This window comes from Zeugodacus cucurbitae, chromosome 3, assembly GCF_028554725.1.
Source record: "Zeugodacus cucurbitae isolate PBARC_wt_2022May chromosome 3, idZeuCucr1.2, whole genome shotgun sequence".
Lineage (NCBI taxonomy): Eukaryota > Metazoa > Arthropoda > Insecta > Diptera > Tephritidae > Zeugodacus > Zeugodacus cucurbitae.
Window position 1 is genome coordinate 15824231 of NC_071668.1, and position 20988 is coordinate 15845218.

At 29.3% G+C, this 20988-nt stretch overlaps 1 protein-coding gene across 2 annotated transcripts in view; it reads left to right on the plus strand.

The window, feature by feature from the left end:
- Positions 1–1102: 1102 nt before the first annotated feature.
- Picot_22 (putative inorganic phosphate cotransporter) overlaps positions 1103–20988 on the plus strand; it is a 30613-nt gene continuing 10727 nt past the window's right edge. The window contains exons 1-2 of one of the 2 annotated variants that reach the window (XM_054226439.1): positions 1103–1290; positions 8179–8435. In XM_054226439.1, coding sequence (XP_054082414.1) covers positions 8396–8435 — 40 coding nt within the window. In that variant the 5' untranslated portion in view covers positions 1103–1290; positions 8179–8395. Of the gene's footprint in view, positions 1291–5937; positions 6158–8178; positions 8436–20988 lie in introns of those variants that run through there. The other variant, XM_054226441.1, reaches the window with a different exon arrangement.

Here is a 20988-nt window from a genome sequence, read left to right on the forward strand (position 1 = left end):
TCAATTTATAAATATTATGAAATTTTTAATACGAGTACAAATTTATATACATATGTACACATACATATATATGTATAGAGTCATATTAATGATAGCATTTTATTGTTTTATTTGTTTTATTATTAAAAGCACCGAGATACTAAGAAAAATTTTGCATTTAAACGCTATTAAGACGTCAAAAAGGTAATCAAATATGTACTATAACGGAAAAAAATATAACGATTAAAAGAGAAATTTGAGCTGAGTAGAAAATGCGAAAAATTTTCATTGATCACTTGATTGGCTGGTTGGACGGACGGTTGGTCGGTCGACTGTTCAGCTTATAACTGAAAGACGCACACGCCGTTGCTGCGCGCCACTCAATAAAAATGATATGTACATATGTATGTTTGTACATATGTACCGTGCGACAATTTGAAGCACCATTGAGCTGATGACAAATTGACACTTGTTGACAAAATTTTAATTAAGAAAACTAGTACTAAAACAAAACACAATGAATTGACTATAAACTAGTAATTGATTAGTTCAACGAAGAAATATAAATATAATACATATGTATGTGTATTTGACAAATGCTATGTATGTTTGTATGTTGATATAGTATACGATCAAGCAGCATGCCAGCGCAAGCGTGAGTGAATGGTAGAGTATTGAGCGCTTGGAGAGTGAAAACGTCAAGCTCCAACTTAACTAAACTCGACTCGGACTTTATGCGCCGCTTAGCGGCTCGACAGTTAGAGCTTGTACTAACTCTATGTACACATGTATGTGTGTATACGAGCGCCGCGTACGCTTTAAAATATGTGCTCACAACACTCATTTGACGTATTATGACTATTGGATAACAATAACAACAATGCCAAACTAACTGACAAGAGTACATAGTTGTTTAGTATCGCTTTAGTTGTGTTCTAAGCGGTTTTTATTTGCTGTGCGTTTGTTGTTGTTGTTGTTGACTTTTAATCTTAATGCGCACATACATACTTGTGCATACATATGTATGTATATATGTATACAAGTGAGTGAGGGTGTTGTTTAGGGCTTTTCCGGCTCCGACTCCACTGACATTCGAAATACAATAAAAGAGCTGGGGGTTTTCGTGCTGTGAAACAGTCGTCGTTTGAACACGGCTGCTGACGGCTGACGGCTGACAACAGACACACTTCACTACAGTGTGTGCAACGAAACATTTATTCGTGTTCTGGTTTTTGTTGTTATGAGTTTTACGTTGTGATGGCGGTACGAATTTAAAATTTAATTACCCGAATATGTGCATTTAAACAACAAGTTAGTATATCACAAATGTGTATATGTATATGCATATGAGTGTGTGTGTGTGTTTGTAAACAAAAAATTTCACATGCAAATATAGTTTCGATTTCGCACGATCACACACACACACACCCATGCATGTAAATGTGTCTTTAAGTGTTAAGCGCAAAAAGCAATAAAGTAAGAGGCTCGAACGCTGGAAATAAGCGTGCACACTTGTCGAAAGTGTTTAAAATTATACCAAAATTAAATATAAAAAATTTAAAAAATATATAAAAAAATATAAAAAAATGCAAACAACGTTGGTGGGCGCATGCGTTTCGTAAGTGTTTCAATGGAAATGTAATAAACATAAAAAATTTAACAAACAAAAAAAGCAATAAAAGCAGCAAGTGCGATTAGATATTAGAAGAGCAGAGGAGCTAAGCTGGCTAATGGTATGATCTCTGTCAAGTGGTATGCAAATATCTACATGCATAAAGGATTGTATGAATGCACTAAGATACAAAAAAAAAATGTAAAAAAAAATTGTTTCGCCCAATATAATTTTTTTTCCTAATTAAAAAAAAAATAGTTTCGCTAAAATGAAAAAAAAAAAAATATTTTGCTAAATTAAAAAAAAAAAATTGTTTCGCTTAATAAAAAAAATTTTGCTAAATTAAAAAAAATCGTTTAATATAAAAAAAAATTTTAATTGTTTTTTATCAAAAAAAAAAAAAAAATAAAAAAAAAAAATATATTATAAAAAATAATAAATATTGATAAAAATTACCAACTAGCCGATAACGGATAATGTATGTACTAAAATACTATGAATTTTGCTATATTAAAAAAAAAATCGTACAAAAATATTTTTTTTTATAAAAAAAAATTTAAAAAATAAATATTTATGAAGATCAACAATTAACCAATAATGGATAAATGTACATATGTACAATAAAAAAATATTTGCTTAATATAAAAAAAAAATAAAATTATTTGCTTAATTTTTTTACCAAAAAAAGATTATTTAAGTAAAAATAAATAAATAAAAATCGATAAAGATCAACAATTAACCGATAACGGATAAATGTATGTACTAAGATACTATGAATTTTTTTTTGCTAAATTAAAAAAAATCGCTAAATATAAAAAAATATTTTTTTGCTTAATTGTTTTTTAAGAGAAAAAATAAATAAAAATCGATAAAGATCAACAATTAACAAAAAAATATATAACAAAAACTAAATTAACTATTATAGTTAATGAAAAATAAAAAAAAACCTGAACACAATAACAAGAATTGTTAAATGAAAACTTTTGCTACAATAACAATAAAAAAATATATATTTTTTTTTTTAATTTTCTACAACACGTGTAACCATTAAACAGTGTCTACTTATTGTTGTTGTTGTTGTTGCAGACAGTTTTTCTTGCAGCAAACAGACAAGTTGCCACATTTGGTGGCAATATCACCTTAGAGTTTGTTGTTGTTGCTTTGAGCAGCAAGTTGCATTAAATCAAAACGAAACACTTTGCTTGTGTTAGTGTCGTCTGTGCCTTTTGGCCAAACTTTCTAAGCATGGACATGTTGCTTACAGCCTGTTTGAGGTGCGCGCCTCCTTGTACATACATCTGATACAAGAGAAGAAGAAGTATACAAGTGTATGTATTACTGTAAATTCAAAGGCAACTGACCATGTTCAATGCTCGATTGTTGCTTAAGTGGCTATAAGTCAACCGACCATTTGGGGTATTGAACTATGTATGCATAAATTTTGGTATTGCTTGAGATATGGCAATATGGGGAATGAATGTTAAATGTTTCTACTATATTTGTGTTCCCGATAGTTTGTTCGTTGAATATGCAATTAATTGAACAGCAATGAGTTAAATTTGATAAAAATGGATTGAGTGTAATGAGTTAAATTTGATAAAAAAACATATGTGTAAATAAAAAATTTAAGGCAAAAAAATTTGAATAATCTACGTAAAATTATCATATAAAAATTAATTTTTAAATATTTTGAAATTGTAAATGATAAAAAAATTACTAATTTTAATAAAAATAAATTAAAATAATTTTAATAAAACAAATTTCTATATAAAATGTAAACTTATGGTACCTTAAATAACTTATTATTAGCTTTTTTTATTTTTTTTAATTGAGTAGTATGAAAATAATAATTATTAAATCTATTTATTTATTAAAAACAATAAAATGAGCAAAATATTAAATAAAAAATATGTATCTAATAAAATATATGTTTCTAACGAAACTATAACTTGTGGTACCTTTAATAGGTTATATTTTTTAGTTTTTTTAATTGCATACTAAAATTAAAATAATTTTACAAGTGTAACATTTTTAATAAATTTGTACGGAAATTTAAAAAATCTTAAAAATCAAATTTAAATGATAATGTGACATAACATACATATGTATGTATGTATATTTTAAAATGAAATAGTAACTGTAGGCATTTTCTTAAAATACGTGACTTTTTCTCGACATACATATGTAATGAAAATACTAAGGTGATTCACAAATTATTGGAGTTCATATTTTTTCGCCTCATTCTATTTATACTTAATTTTTATTTTGGTTTAAAACAAAAACAAAATAAGTTTAGTAAATTATAGAAATAGAAACAGTATTTGTACACAAGAAGAATTTACAATTTATAGACTTATTCTTGACTCTTTCTTTGTTTTTCCGAACATAACAAGTTAAACTTGTGAACCCCCGTCAAATCAATGCTAACAAAAGTAAAAAAAAAATAGGGTTATGCGCCCTTTGAACAACTCTGAAATCGTTTGCAAGATAGTACAAGTAAATCTACTGCAAAATCTTATAAAGCTTTGAAATCATGGATGTGGTTTAAACTTCGTGAGATATCAGCTTAATTTACATGGATCTTGCGTCATCAAATTCGTCAAAGAAATATGGTCACGGTATTTTAAAATTACGTTTAGCTTAAAAGACCGTTCACTAATTCATTCCGTTTTAAATTGCATTAAAAACACGACCTTTTGCCATTTTCGACGATTTGCAATGACTTTATTTTATCCACATCGGCATCAAGAAGCCTTATAGGATGTGCTGCATCTTTAAAAACGAAATTTCGCAAACCAATTTTGGCAGTGACGTTCTGTCACTACATATTCTCTCTGTACACATCACATTCATTTCCCCTTATTTGAACTGAATTTTTATCCTTTTGCTAAATAAAACAGTAAAATATGCTGAAAGTCTTATTTGTGATCTTCCATCTTTCTTTCTACAAAAACTATTTCACAAAATTTAACAAATGTTTTGGCCAAAAACCGTTCAAATTTGATGATCCATCATCAGATGTGTTGAGATCATATTTAGTATTTTTGCCGAACAGAAATATACTCGACATTAGTTGATTTGTTGGCTAAAACTCCCATTAGCCCATAAATTTTTCAAGAATGAGAATACCTCATAACAAGGTCATGGTGTTAAATTTTATACTATAGTTGAACTTTCCTAATTCGAATCACCATAATCCACAAAAACTTCGAATTAGAGAGACTTCCGAGTATCGGAAGGTAATTTGTACGAAATTTGACTTCTATTGCCAATTCAAGAGTTCGAGTTATGGAGAACTTCGAATTATGGAAGTTCGAGTTATGGAAGTTCCAACTGTATTTGCATCGAAGCCGACATTATTAAAATTTTTCGACCATTGACTATAGGTAACTTGAACACAAGTGTGATTCTGTAAAAGTTTCATAAAAATGGGTAGGTTGGAGGGCATATATTTTCAATGTTTTTTTTTGGACCTACACTTTTAGTATTTAATGTCTAAGAAATAAATGTACTCGGTTTTTGAACAAATTCATTTGCTAATAGTTGTGCTCAAGCAGTACAACAACAATTACCATTAGAGTACTTCGAACAACTTCCTCTCTTTTGTAGGACTCTAAACTCATTTTATTGCCTAGTATTTACGAGTACTTGAGATATTAAGTATTTTTTGTCGCTTTAGTTGTTGTTGTTGTTGTTGTTGTTGTGTCAACTATAAAAAGTATATGACTGCAAGTGTCACTTGCTTGTCCCATAATATAATGAATTCTTCACACACACATATGAACGATTTTTTATCTGCACGCAACATGTGTGCGTATTATTGGACACCCCCCGACTAACTGTATATGGTATAAAGCGCTATATATATATAAAGAATAAGTATGTATGTATGTAACGAGTGTTGCTCGTTATGGTTGCAGATAGTAGATTTATCCCATTATCTCGACATTTAATTGCTCACGCCCGCCACTATACGGACGGACTTCAGCAACAACAAAAAGAACAACAACAACAAAAAAAGAAACACGCTTGTCGAATCATATTGTAGGCCATAATTACATATGTACACGGTATATGAGTAAGCAAATAGTTATACATATGTACATACGTTGATATTTGCGGATTTTAAGTGCACACGAATTGATATATCAGACTCGGTATTGTTTGTATGTCTGTATATGTGGCTAGTAGTACTCTTGTATTGACTCCTTTTCTTTTTTTTCGATTTTTTGTTTGTTTTTGTAATTGTATTTTTTTTTTTGCCATTTTTCAACACTACTCATTCATGGTAGCGGAGGCAACAATTGTGGCGCTGAAACGCCATCAACGCAGTATGCAGCAGATCGTCAAACGACTAGGGACACACTAGGGAAACGAACGATCGGCAGCATAGAGTTGGACTTAAGTTTCAGTGTAGCTGTGTGACAACGATCACAGCGAATACTCGAGAGATAGTTATACTCGTTAGTTAATAATAACCGATCGATCGTTACTTGGTAGTTGAGCAGCAACCAATTGGTTGCGGTGGTGGTGCTACGGCTTGCCACAACGGTGGGGAAGCAAGTAGTAAGTACCGCGTAGCATAGTGATTTGTGGGGCGCAAATGCCTCCTTAGTAGCTTGTAGTAGTGTATGTGTTGCGCCGCATGCAAGTTATTGAACTTAAGTGTTTTTATTTTTTTTTTTGCTTTTTCTGTTGCATCGTTTGATTTATGTACGGTGTGTATGATTGTATGCTGGTTGGCAGGTATGTGTGTATATGTAAGTATGTGAGGAGGTGTGCAGAGCATGCCACGATTGCGCGCTTGATCGACTGGTTGTTGGTGGTGGGCTTGGTTAACGAGCTTGCCTGCCGCCTGCCTATCAAGTCAGTCGGTTAGTGAGTTAGTGAGGTAGGTTGGCTGCTTATAAGCACATACATACATACAAACATACTTATATGCCTAAAGACATCTGAAAAAAGACGCTTGCGAAGACTCTTGTAAAAATACATACAAATCATACATATTCATCATTCACAACATTGAATTTGTGTGTGTGTGTCTTGCGAGCGCACGGTTTTTGCGAGATTTCTTTCAATGCTTCTTGGCGTCCAACACAATACATACAAACATGCGAGCATTAATGGTGCGCGCATACTGCTCGATAACTTGAATAATTTTATAATACCTGTGCAAATATGGCTAACATAAAAAAATAGAAAAAAAGAACAACAACAACAACAAGAACAACTGATACATAAAAAACGCTTATATGTATGTATGTTATTTAAATAGCAAAAGCAATAAGAATAACAACAACAAACACTTTATAATAACCGCGACAACGTTGCAAACGCACAGCCAGCAACAACAACAACAACAACAAAAGAAAAAAATATAAAAAAGGCAAAAAACAATTAAAAAGTAAAAAAGTTAAAAACCAAAAAAAGAATTAAAAAGTATAAATAAGATTTTAAACAGCAACAATAAAAACAACAACAACAACTTAAGTACGACGTCGCGCATCGTAAATGCGCAAAGCAATAGCAATAGCAAGAACAACGGCCATAAATATTGCTACAAACCAATCAAACACACACACATAGTACACACGCATACACAAAATAATCATACAAGCACACAGAGTAGGAATGAAAAGGAATTAAGCAAAAATCTAAAAAAATAGCAAACATTGCAAAAAAAAAAGAAAGAAAGAAAAAAATAAAAATTTATAATGGACAAGCCACGCTTATCGCGTTGCGTATAAAAACGTAAGACCGTACAAAATTATCTCTCATTTGTAAATTAACAATCCATCGATCGAGTGGCGGTTTTTACGTGTGTGTTTTTTGATCTTTTTGTGCGGTTTTCATACCTATTTGCTTGTAATTAAATATCACAATATTCAATTCGACAGAGTTGCATTTGAAACCAGTTCGTATTTTAACAGAATTAAACGTTGCTGCTACTGTTATTGTTGTTGTTGTCGTCGTGCACGCAAAACACACAAAGGATACAAATTTTTTATAAAAATATTTATAAAAAAATATACAAAAAGCTTTATAAAAGTATATACAAAGCGTTATAATCGATTAAAAAATATTTATAAAAGAAAAATTTGCCAATAAAAGCGAAACAACAAAGATATCGTGTTCCGGAATGACGAAAATCCTGTCAAAGCAATACAAAACAAAGCGAAATTGAAACACTAATTAATCAAATATATAAAACAGCTGCTAAGATTTTGAAAAAAAAAATCCGAAAAACCAACGAGAGAGAGATCAAACTACAGTCACCAAGTGTCGCCTTTACACCAATCGCAAACCTTTTAACGCAAATCGCTAATTAGTACCTTCTGCAAGCCAACAAACGCTCCTTCTACACTTTTTAATAAATAACAGTGTAGACTAGATTACATTGCGCTCCCAACAACTACAATAATTATTTGCTCATCCAACGTTGCGTCCTTAGCACTCTTGCTTTATTTTGTTAGCGCTAACACATACAACACACATATTGTGCGAAATTATCCTGTTTAAAGGATAATTTGCGGCTTTATTTCCTTCGTTTTCAAACAACTTTATTAATCTACGTCATCTGCCCACAGTTTATTATTTAGTTTTGGAATTTTTGAGAACACAAACGTAAATCAAAGCGCTAATCAACTCGAGAGACACACGCCCAACTACAAACTATCAAAGCAACGGTCCGGCTTTTGAAGCCCCCGTCAAAGGAGCGCAGTTTTTGCTGTCGCAGCAGTTTTCTTATTTATCAAACTGGAGAATACGCGATATACGCCTGTCTATACAACAGAACGTATCAAAATGACGCAACAACCGGAGTGGGGAATACGATTTTCGAGGTGTAAGTACCTATACTATATATTTATTTATATAAATTTAAAAACTATCTTAAGTATATCTAATAACTGTGAAAATATGTTGAAATTGCTTAAATCGAGGATTGGGTTGTTATCCTAAATAACATAAACCAGATTTCATATTCTAGACGAACTTAAACCAAGGATTTCAAGTTTCAAAATGGAAATAAGTTAGAGTTAGATCTGGTTGAATATTCAGTGATTTTTTCTAGACACCAAAATAAGCTTAAATCGCTTAAGCTATTTCAATATTTTTTTCACAACTTTATACAGTTAAAGATTACACTTTGATACTAGGCCGCGTTCTTTTCAAGCAATTAAAAAACTTTATTTATTTAAATCTATTTACTATGATCTCTCAAGGAATAATTAACATTTCTAATCATCATTGCGTGATTTAAAGTGAAAAAAAAAAAATAATTTATATAAAATATATTCGAGTTATCACGGAATTTTTTTGATAAAAATTTTTATTAAAAAAAAAAAATTTTTGAAAAATCTTTTATATTGAAAAATCATCTTTAATCGAAAATTAAAAATTCTATATCATCATTTTAAAGTGAAAAAAAAAATTCTTTATATAAAATATATTAGAGTTGTCACAATTTTTTTTATAAAAATTTTTGTTTTTTGAAAAATAAATAATGTTTGAAATTATATTTTTCCTTAATTTGTTTATATTTTCGCAAAACATTTCTAATAATTAAAAAATAAAACTGTTTATAAATAGTAATGTTTTTGGGGTCACTGAATCCGAATCTGAGGTCCTTTTAACCCTATCAGATCAGGGTCTTAACATAACCGAACAAAACCAATATGGCGGACAGTGTTTTTTTAAATGCATAAAAAGTCGCTTGAAACTTGTTATTCGGGGTCGCTGATTACGAATCTGGTGTCGTTTTTTTCAAAATTCAAAATGGCGGATCCAATATGGCAGACGCTTTTTTGAAAAATTCATCGGAATCGCTTGAAAATTGTTATTCGGGGGTTTTTGTGGTCGCTGATTACGCGAAAATCGAAAAAGCTTATCTCATTACATAACATATGTGTCAAGTGTTCAAGGTTATTCGAGTATGCCACAAATATAAATTCATTTATATGCTTCGTACAAAATGTGGACAATTTTATTAGTAACCATAGAAGAAAATAAAAATTTATCACGACCAATTAATAGCAATAAAAGCATATATTAAGTGATAAGCATATCAAAGGATATTTGTTTTTGCAAAAACATAAAAATGTTCAATGATTTGTTTTATTGGAGTGCAGTAATAATTTTGTACTCACTAATCTTGCTATAATTTCAGATATTATGGTATCGATATATCGGGTTCTATTTCGTTTTTTCGACAACTAAACGCTATATGATTTCAAGCAAAGAGCTTAAACGGCAAAAAAATATTTATGAATAAAAATCATTAATTTAAAATAAAATTAATGTCATCCCAATATATGTATATGCCGGTCTGTAAAGCATTTCTTTAAAATTAGCACAATTACGCGTAAGCGTCATTTTCATCGTCTGTGACACAGAAAATAAACTAATTAACATACATGCAATAAAATTGTATAAAATTAGCAATTAGCTGAATCGAAATTCGATTAAGTATAAATTACACAATTCAGGCTTAAACACTTGGCAACTAAGAACCGAAGTCAGGAAATGTTTAAGCGCTCAGAATTGAAACCACAAACTGACACTTTTTTACAAGCTTTTATATACGAGTATACATATATGTATATCTACAGATATATAAAATTTATATATATAGGTACATGTTTATATGTAAGCATGCTATTAGTTAATTATGTAAACGTCGTACTGAAAGCTCACACAAAATACACGCATAAAATTACGATAACATGCCGACAGCAAATGCAAATTTATGCAAATCACCTGCATTGGCGGGAGACTCGGCGCTTAAAAGACTGGATTCTAAACTTAATTTTGTTAATTTGTTAAGAAAAAAAATGTTTCACAAGAAAATAAATGATAAAATATTCAAAAACCGTGCATTTTTTTACCGTTACCAATTTATAGATATCAAGAGATGCGTTAAACTCGTTCTTAAACGTATTTGGAAATTAGTTGAAATAGAAAACAACAGCAATACAGTTAACCCTTTCAATACTCATAGAGAAAAAAATTACAAAGAAATATAGTACATATATTTTTCACAATTTTTTTTGAAAACATAAATTTAAAAAATTCTTTAAAAGTATATATAAAATATTAAAAAATATTATTGGTCTACAACTTTGCTTCCGCCGTTTTTTTTTTTTTGTAAATTCAAGGCTTCTTTTGTATAACAACAGTTACAAAAATGTTATTCAAAATATTGGCCGTCGCAAGCTACTACTTTTGACCGACCATCTTTCTGACAGCATGCGTATTCCGTGCAAATGTCGAGATTTCGGCTCAAAAAGTGACATTTTTTCAATTGAGAATAAGTTTGGGATGCAAACAGATCTCTACAAATATTTTGTTGGGTTAATGTTGACACAAATGTCCAAGATCGATATAAAACGATTTAATCGACCAGTGTTTGACCCTAGAGACATCTATTGGAAAACGGCGGAGGCAAAGTTGTAGACCTAATAAATATTTCCTTATGATACGAATCCAAAAAAAAAACAGAATCTAACAAAAAACTGGTATAATCGAATAAAGCTACAATAATGTTAATTTAGATATAAATTTCGACCTATTTATCTTCAAATATCAGACTCACTCTAGAATGTTTGGCGAATCGCAAAAAAGGTATAAAAACTGGTATAATCGAATAAAGCTACAATAACAAGCTATATCAACATATGTTAAATATTAATTTCGACCTATTTATATTCAAATATCAGTTTCACTCTACAAAGTATGGCGAATCGAACAAAAAACTGGTATAAAAACTGGTATAATTGATTAGAATTGAAATAATAATAAAAAAGTTTATTAATTTTTACACATAATCAGTATAAAATCCGTATCGCAAGTGTTAAATTTGTATGCATAAATTCACAGCATTTTAAAAACCACAATTAAGTTTAGAAAGTCAACAATAATAATTAAATGAACTTTTTATCACATTTTAAGCGCAATTAACCGAACTTTTGTCTATAATATTATAATTTATGAATTTCGAAATTAAATGGATTCCAAGAATTAATTAATTATTCAAAACAAGTATAATGCTTGAAAAGACCATTCACTTAATAACGGTTGCACGAGCTACCACGTGAAACTCATAACCCGTGCTGAATAGTACGCTTTTCGTTGTTGGTACTACACTCATAATAAATTCTTGTTGTGGGTTATCTAAAGGCGAGTGTACACAAAAACAGACTTGTATGCAAACACATTTGGACACATGTCAAATAGCTCAACGCTGAAGCGACTCACTCGCATTTATTTCAAATAGCATTTCGTTGAGAACATTGAACCGTCTGGAATGTCAAAATCCAGGCATGGGAAAATGATGTGCTAAAATTTTGAATAAAAAAAGTGAAAAGTTGCAATACTATGCTAACTTTTAGAGCGTAAAATGTGCTTATAAAAGTTGCAAGAGATTGGAACTGAGTAGCAGAAGAACCCTCTAACTCGTTTATATATTTTATTATAGAATATAAGTCTTAAAAGATCATGTTTATTGGATCCAATTTACAACAAGAAAAACATAAAATTTCATTTTGATTAAACATCTAGTTTAAAAATTTAACGTTATATTTAATAAAAATGATCATGTAATATTTTATACCAGAAATTAGTGAGAGCAACTCAGTACGATCTGGTCAAAATCGTAACAAATTTTCCGCCCAATGCTCCTTTACGATTAATTTGCCAATTTATTTAAAGTGAGATAAATTTCATGTATGATATTTTATTCATACGTTAGAGCTTCAAATCTGATTAAAATTTCTCAGATATGGGCAATCATGTGACATGTTAAAATTGTTTGTTGAATTCAATATCGTATGGCCTGTTTTGGGTTCTCTACTTTTTCCATATTTTATGATTTTTTAAACAAAATACTAACGTTAATATACAGCTAAACACATACATATTTATTGTATATAGTTAATCTAAGAACGCTTACTTCTGATATGCCGCATTGTTTTATATCAGATGATTAGTTGGACGCAATATAAGACGCAACAAAAAATATATATGGAACTATATGTGATAGATTATACATATATACACTCATAAAAACATACAGACACACGTGATAAACACATACATACAAACAATCGAACAACCTTGCCAATAATACTAAACACTAATCAGGTCCGTGCTTCTTCTTATGACTGATAAGCGAGTCCCTAAAATGCTATTAGCTATGACGCGCCATAAATGGCTATATAAATTTGAAATCGACTTAGTTAATTGCCATGTTTATGGCATTGTTGAAATAATTGTTATTTATTATTTAATTGTTGCTGCGTACCAACACTGTTCAGGACCGCGAGAGCGATAGTGGTGTCAAATTTTAATTGCCTGCGCCCGCCGTTTTTTGAAGAAGTTTATTGATTAGAATGCTAAGTTGGCAATAACTTGACATTTGGCGAAAAGTGAAAGATATCGTTTAAGTATGAAGCGATAGATAATCAATAACGGAAACCAATACAGAGTTATTTGGAGAGATATGGAACAGAATCGAATAGAAAATAAAGTAATACCTCCTTATACATATCTTTTAATGGAGAATTTAATAAATCATTCCTCAGTGAATTGGAGAATTGAAAACAAAGCTGAGGAGATTAGACTAAAAATTTTCCAAAATTCGTCTCCAGTCGATATCAAATATTTTGTTAATATGTATAAAGAGTTATTCAAACTATGGTTTTCTCAATATATCGAATAGCAGAGTACTAGATATCTAGCTTCAATTCGAGACTGACTACTAAGCAAGTTCAAATGAGTATACATTTTTATTTCATTTACCTCTTAATACCTCACCGCACATAAATTAATTAAGAAGTATAACAAATGAAAGATAAAATAAGAAAAAAGATAATAAAATAAAATACAAATAATAAAAAATGGAATATGGTTTAAAAAAAAGATAAAATTTAAAATATATATACATATATATATAAAGGTTAAAATAGAATGAAGGACGGTATTAAAAAGTGAACAACTTCCATTCGATGCTAGCAAGTATTCAAACATTTGACAGCTGTCAGTTAAACTACTAACATATTTATACGGTTATACATACCGCCACATATGTATATGTAAACATCATCAAATCAAATTTTCCGTTTTTAATCCATTTAAATGAAAAAAGTTCTTCTATGAACTGATCAAAATAAAAAACAAAATATATTTCATATTTCAGTTGAAAAAATTATTTGCAAACTAAATGTAAAAACTCAAAAATTGGCTTAATGTTCAAAGTTGCTGCGTCATAATTCATCGTACGGCATTGTTTATCGTTACTTTTAAGAGTTTTTTGTTATCATTTTAAAAGAAAATAGCTTCAACATAGAAGTGGAATCAGTTTATCACGTGCTGTGAAGTGGACCAGTGGTTATTTCCTATTTTGACAATAATAGAGAATAAATATGAAACTTCCTCAGATCTTAGAGAAATTATGATATAATAACGAAAATAAGCAAAATCAATGAGCGAAATTGATAAAACTACCTCTAAATATAAGTTTACAATACAGCACATACTAGATTCGTTTATAAAAATAATATTAGAGAATAAAAAAATGGATCGAGAGGCGCGCGAACACTTAATGATAGACATAATTAGGGATAAGGTACGAAAAAAATGTTGTGTGAGCTGTTCAGAAACAGGCAGTGAAATGGAAAGAGTTTCATAATATGGTTGAGCAAGTATATAATTCAGAAAACATTACGGCGTAATGGTTATCTTCACCAACAGCGAGACGAACACCGCCTATATCTGAATCGAACAGTCAAAAACGCATAACTTTCGCAAATCAGCGCTTGAGGAAGGGTATTGACATTTGACAGACGGTACTTTTCACAGACGAAAGCATATTTAATCTTTTCGGCGATGATGGACCATAAAAAATTTAGTGAAAACCGGACACAACGCTTCTTACTAAAAATTTGCGAAGTACTGTTAAATAAGGTTTAAGAAACTTGATTGTTAGGGGATGTATGACAGTTTCTGGAGTTGAAAAGTTGATCTTTATTAGAAGAAAATTGACAATGAACAATATTTAGAAATTTTGAAGCAAAATTTAAAGCAGTCAGTTGAAAAAATGGGCTTGAAAAAATTGGTTCGCGAATGGATGCTATATAATACGCGAAACAGCTTCACACCTTTCCACAAGGCTCGGACTTCAATCCCATTGAATACTTAAGCGATTATATAAAAAATAATCTTTAAAAACATACAATTTCGTATGTGTCACTTCAAAAAAGGGCTTAAAAGAAGAGTGGAACAAAATACCAACTACTTTTACAGCTACACTCATCTCTTCGATGCTAAATAGAATGAAAGACCCACAAACTACTATATTTTAAGTTTCTAAACAAATGTATCGCGTATAACATAATAGTGAAGATATTGATTACATAAAAGTGTAACGTACGATAAAATATGACGCAAAAAAATTGTTCAGTTTAAGCTTTTTTTAATTTATCATTTTTATTTTGAAATATATTCAATCAATTTCCAAGCTTTCTTTTATTTATAGAAGAACTTTTTTCATTTGAGTGGATTAAAAACGGAAATTTTCAATTTAGAGTACCGTACGATGAAATATGACGCTGACTGTATTTATTAACTGTTGATATGATAATTATGACACTTTGATACAGTTGAAAAGCGTTTAAAGCGCGCTAAAGTACGCACATATGTACATACATATAAACATAAACCATTTAATATATGTAATTGCTGATGAACCTGATTAACTATAGCTTATATCTACGTATTTGCAAGAATATACATTATTATTATTCTATCTATGTACTTATATGTATGTGCATATATATGTATGTATGTATGTATATAGGTTATTATCTATCAAACCTCAGTGATTATTATTTCTATATAATAAATACAGTTTTATGATAAGATTTATTTAATAACCTCTTGACAAAGCCCATGGCACATATTATCACGTATAGATTAACAAAAAAAAAAAAAAAAACAAAAAAAAATTGCTGAGTCAATCACTTTCGCTTAAATGACATTCACTTAATGCATAAATAAAATGATTAAAGTGCTTAAGGTATTATAAATAAATATATATCTTATAGAATATTGGCAGCTGGCGTGTTGTTTTGGAAATATTATATATGGGAAACATCAAACTGGTCAGAAAAATACTAGTTTTTGAAGTACTGAAAATAGCAGACTAGTCCAAAAAGACTAGATTTGTAACTACTTTTCGAAGCAATCACATGTGAAATTCCTTTTTGGAAACTAGAAACTATTAAATCATGAATTTTGTAAATAAGACGCTGATGGCTGTTGATTTTTATATAAACGATTTTGTAAGCTGGACATTCTTTCTCTTATTTTCTCTCCAAAAAATTTCCATTCGACAGAAAGATAGTTCTATATAGACATAGTATATCTGTTTAAACATACATATGTACAATGTACATACATTGTACATACTAAATATTCACTTATAAATATGTATGAGATTGTGCGAAAGAACTGCGAGATAACATTCGCAGACAGGTTCGACGCTTATCTGCTCCAATTTCCACGCTGTACGGGATTATTATTAAGCATAAATCACAACAGTCGGAAGAGCTATCTACTTGTGACCCTTCATGTGTTATTCGGATGTAAATTAGCTCACATTTTGCCATAACTAATGAGCCAAGAGAATTCAATCGTTTCCTCGCAATAAAACTGAGGTTATGATTAAGAAGTTTGTGTAAAAAAAATTATCAGAAAATATATAGAAATTATAAAATATATATATTTACGTAAGAAGTTTTCGTAAGAAGTTTGGTGAAAATTATCGATAGATAATTCGATTAAATTGTAGCAATTATTATTATTGAAGTAGTCTTTATTTCTATTGGTCTAAAACTTTGCTTCCGCCGTTTTTTTGTAAATTTAAGGCTTTTTTTTAATAAAAACGGTTACAAAAATGTTATTCAAAATATTGGCCGTCGCTAGCTACTACTTTTGACCATCTTTCTGGCACCATACGTATTCCGTGCAAATGTCGAGAATTCGGCTCAAAAAGTGACATTTTTTCAGTTGAGAATAAGTTTGGGATGCAAACAAATCTCTACAAATATTTTTTTGGGTTAATGTTGACACAAATGTCCAAGATCGATATAAAACGATTTAATCGACTTAATCGACCAGTGCTTGACCCTAGAGACATCTATTGGAAAACGGCGGAAGCAAAGTTGTAGACCTAATATTTTTTTTTAATTCTTTGAAAGCTTTCAGTACTTGTACAAAAAAAATATGGACCGATTTCATTTCTAAAACTGTGTAAATCGCTGTAAATCATATCGATAACTATTTTTCAAATGCGCATATTTATAAAAATAAAATACTTCCGTTATTTATTAACAAAAGATTTTATTTAACTAAAATTTTAAATAGAAACGACAGAAGACGCAATAAAATAATTTAGAAACCCCGAAGCAAATAAAGTTGAATCGATTATTGATCTTCGCATGTCGGCAGTTAAATTATTGAGGTCAATAATTGGATTGAGCGCAGCGATTTGTATAACAAAAACATTTAAACAAATAGTAGTAAAAATAGTAATATTAAATAGTTTAAAAATAGTAATATTAAATAGTTTAAAAATAGCAATATAAAAGAATTGAAAATATATAAAAAAAAAATAAAATAAAATTAAATTAAATTAAAATAAAATAAAAATAATAATAAATAAATGAAAATAAAAATGAAATAAAATAAAATTAAAATGAAATAAAACAAAATAAAATAAAATAAAAAAAAAAAATAAATAAATGAAAAAAATGAAATAAAATAAAATAAAATTAAAATTAAAATTAAATAAAATAAATAATAAATAAATGAAAATACAAATGAAATAAAATAAAATAAAATAAGATAAAATAAAAAAATAATAAATAAATGAAAATAAAAATGAAATAAAATAAAATTAAATTAAAATAAGATAAAATAAAATAAAAATAATTAATAAATGAAAATAAAAATGAAATAAAATAAAATTAAATTAAAATAAAATAAAATAAAATAAAATAAAACAAAATAAAATAAAAAAATATCAAACAAATGTCGCGCATGTGGCATTAAATTAATTAAAAAAGGAAATCAACTTTTAAAAGTTTGATTTTGAATTCTATTGCTATCAATCAATAAAATAATGTGTACAATTTAATTGATTTCAATTTTATTGCGCACATTTATAGACACAAAACATAATTGAGCGCTTCCGAAAGTGTTAAATAAAATATGCAACGGCGTTTTTTGTATAATAATAGAATGAATTTTAAATTGACACAGGAAGTAGTATATAGAATGTTGTATAAATATTTGACTAACATCGGAATGTAGATAAGTATGTACGTAAGTTTATAGTATAGTATATAAATAAACATAAATGTAGTTGACATTGATGAAAAGAGCGCTCACAGGTGACTATGATTTCACGTAACACATATGTTTGTATATACATAAGTATAAAAAAATGTATAAAATTAGTATAGTAAATTCATTCATATGTATAAACGGCATGCTAAAGTTCACTCACTTTTGTCAACATAGCTGTCGGAGAAAAAAAATGCCGGCTACCTGTATGGCATGCAAAAACAACAATAAGTGGCATGCATAGCAACTTAATACACATTTTAATGCTAAACGATTGTTGTTTAAACATTTTTTATGTGTATATATTTATATATGGGCAGCTATTGTTAGGCACATTGATTTATATTATGTGAATTATGTAAAAAAAAAAATAAATTATTCAAGAGGGATCTATATACACGCGCACAAATTGACTTTGTCTAACCCCTCAGCTAGCCACACAACATAACTGGAAATATGTGTACATGTGTTTTTCGATATTTGAAACCGTGCAAATACCACTGTCATGCATTTCGTAGCGCCACTCATTTAGACAGAATTATTATATTTTTTTGCAAGCAAATCACGTTCGCAGTTAAATTTCAGAGTTAGCATTTTAATATGGGTTCCTGCAGCCAAAAAAGTTAAAAAGTAAGAAATATTTCTTCAGAATACACAAACACCCGCACAAATGTAAGTACATATGTGTCTCATTGTGTCTGGCATATTAAGTGGCAATGTCTATAAAAAATAATGTCATGCGTTATGCATTAGAATGAGTTTAGCCAAAATTGTAAAGAATTATTAATACACAATAGAATATTAAACAAGATTTTTTATGTTTTAATATTTAATAAACCGACTTCTAAACATGTCTGTGCAGTTTGCAAGTGATTTGCTACACGCATGCTTTGATTTAAACTTTTTTTTTTGTTAAATAAATGAAATGAATAGTTTAATTGGAGTTTAAGTTAGTGACTGTTAAGCGTTCAAGGTTGCCATACTACAATGGTTTAATGAACGCATAAATTTATGGGTCAGTAGTAGCGTAGTAGAATATTCGAGACAGTAGAGATACAAAAATAAAAAATTTAAAACAGAAATTAACATAAACTAGAAACCTAGAAACTACAAAAACAATGAAGTGTTAAATTTAATAATTTTAAAAATAGATTAAACATATTTTATAAATCCCATTAGTCAAATTTTAGGTTAAGTCAGACAATCAAGACAAGACTATTAACGCAGTAAATCACTCACTGAAAATCAAACTTTCAAAAACAAAGAATAAATCTGCTTCTTGATATATTCTTCAAGTTCTTTAGAAATGAAACAATCAAATAATCCAAAAAGTTATGTCTATTATACTGATATTCTTTTAAAGTATAATATATCATTCAAAATTGTATGTCTGTAGATCATTCGAAAAGGCTTGTACTATTCGGATTTATGTAAATTTAAGTACATCAATTAAAATGATCTAAGTATTTAAGAAATTCTGTTTCAAGTAAATGTAAATAGTGAGTTTAAAGAGTTTCAGTGAATTGATCATCATACCCATATTCTGTAATGAAGCTCTAGCTATTTAGATCTCCATACGACTGTTCACTTTCGTCCGAATATCAAATCCAATAACTAGACGTTTCGGATCAACGAGATGTTTTAAGAGCCCAGAGTTCGTGGTGTTAACTCGTTATTGCATCACATATGGATATACAATGAATTCCCCATACTGGGAGTCTAAACACCATCTAGCGCATATGAATAGTTCGAGTTGTATCGCGACTGTTAAACACACATTTATTCCAATTCGACCCTAACATACCAAATACATGGCCTAATCTAACGAATCAAATGCCAAACACTAACTAGTTCTTTACACATATCTATTTCTCTACCTAATTTGGATCATATCAGCCCTTGACCAGACAAAAAATCATGTACTTCTTATTATGGAGACTTGACAGTCATCCATCTAATATCACATTTTCTATAGTCCGAATAGATCGAAACTATTTATTTCCTCTTTCGATTTTCGTTGTTACTTCATCTCTAGATCACTTAACATATTTACTGATAAAAAGCGACTTCACTCGCATAAGAGTGTAAAAGAGAATTCCACCTTGGCAAGTGATTGTTTGCTGATAGAACACGTTTTAAGTTCTTTTGATTTCTAGCTAGAAATTATTTTTTTATGACTGATATAATACATACATACGTAGACTCTTATAAAAACAACTATAAATTAAATTGATTCCAAAAAAAAAAAAAATATTTTTGAAAATTTAGCAACCAACTTTGGGTATTGTGTAAGGTTAAGGCCGTAGTGAAAGTGCATACTTATCAGACTCTAAACTAAAATTCATTAGTAATAAAAATGTCAAATTGAAATTTACAACCGTACTTCCTAGACCTGATATTAAAAGAATAATATATTTAAAGGGATAGAAAACTTGAGAGTATTCGATGGCATTTCTTCGGCAATAATTCACAGTTCAAATAAATACATATAAAGAATGTGTTCCAGAGATTTCAAGCTACTATATATTAATTTGTTGAAGTGCGCACAGAAAGATTATAAATCAGAAAAAAACTGCTTATCACCTTTTCTACGGTTCGTTTGGCAGTGAACATTTCATTTTATACGCAGAAAACGGGTAAAAATGGTTTTATTTTTTTTCAAATCGGGAACAAGAATATATCAAAAGCAATGTCATATGGAATGTTGGATTATTGGAAATGAAGATTGAAAGTAAATTAAGAATATATTTATAATATATAGTATTTATGTATGCGTTCTCAATAGGATTGCATATCAGTGAAAGATTGTTTCGAGGTTAATTTCTTCAAATTAATTAAATAAATTCGAAATTATTAAGGGAGGGGTAGGGTTTCAGCGTAAAAAAAAAAAACCTTTTTTGTGATTTTCTCAAATATCGTTTAAGCAATTTTATTCAAATCTTCTATACATTATTGAGCATTGTCTTGACTATGTTCTGTAAAATTTTCATGCAAAA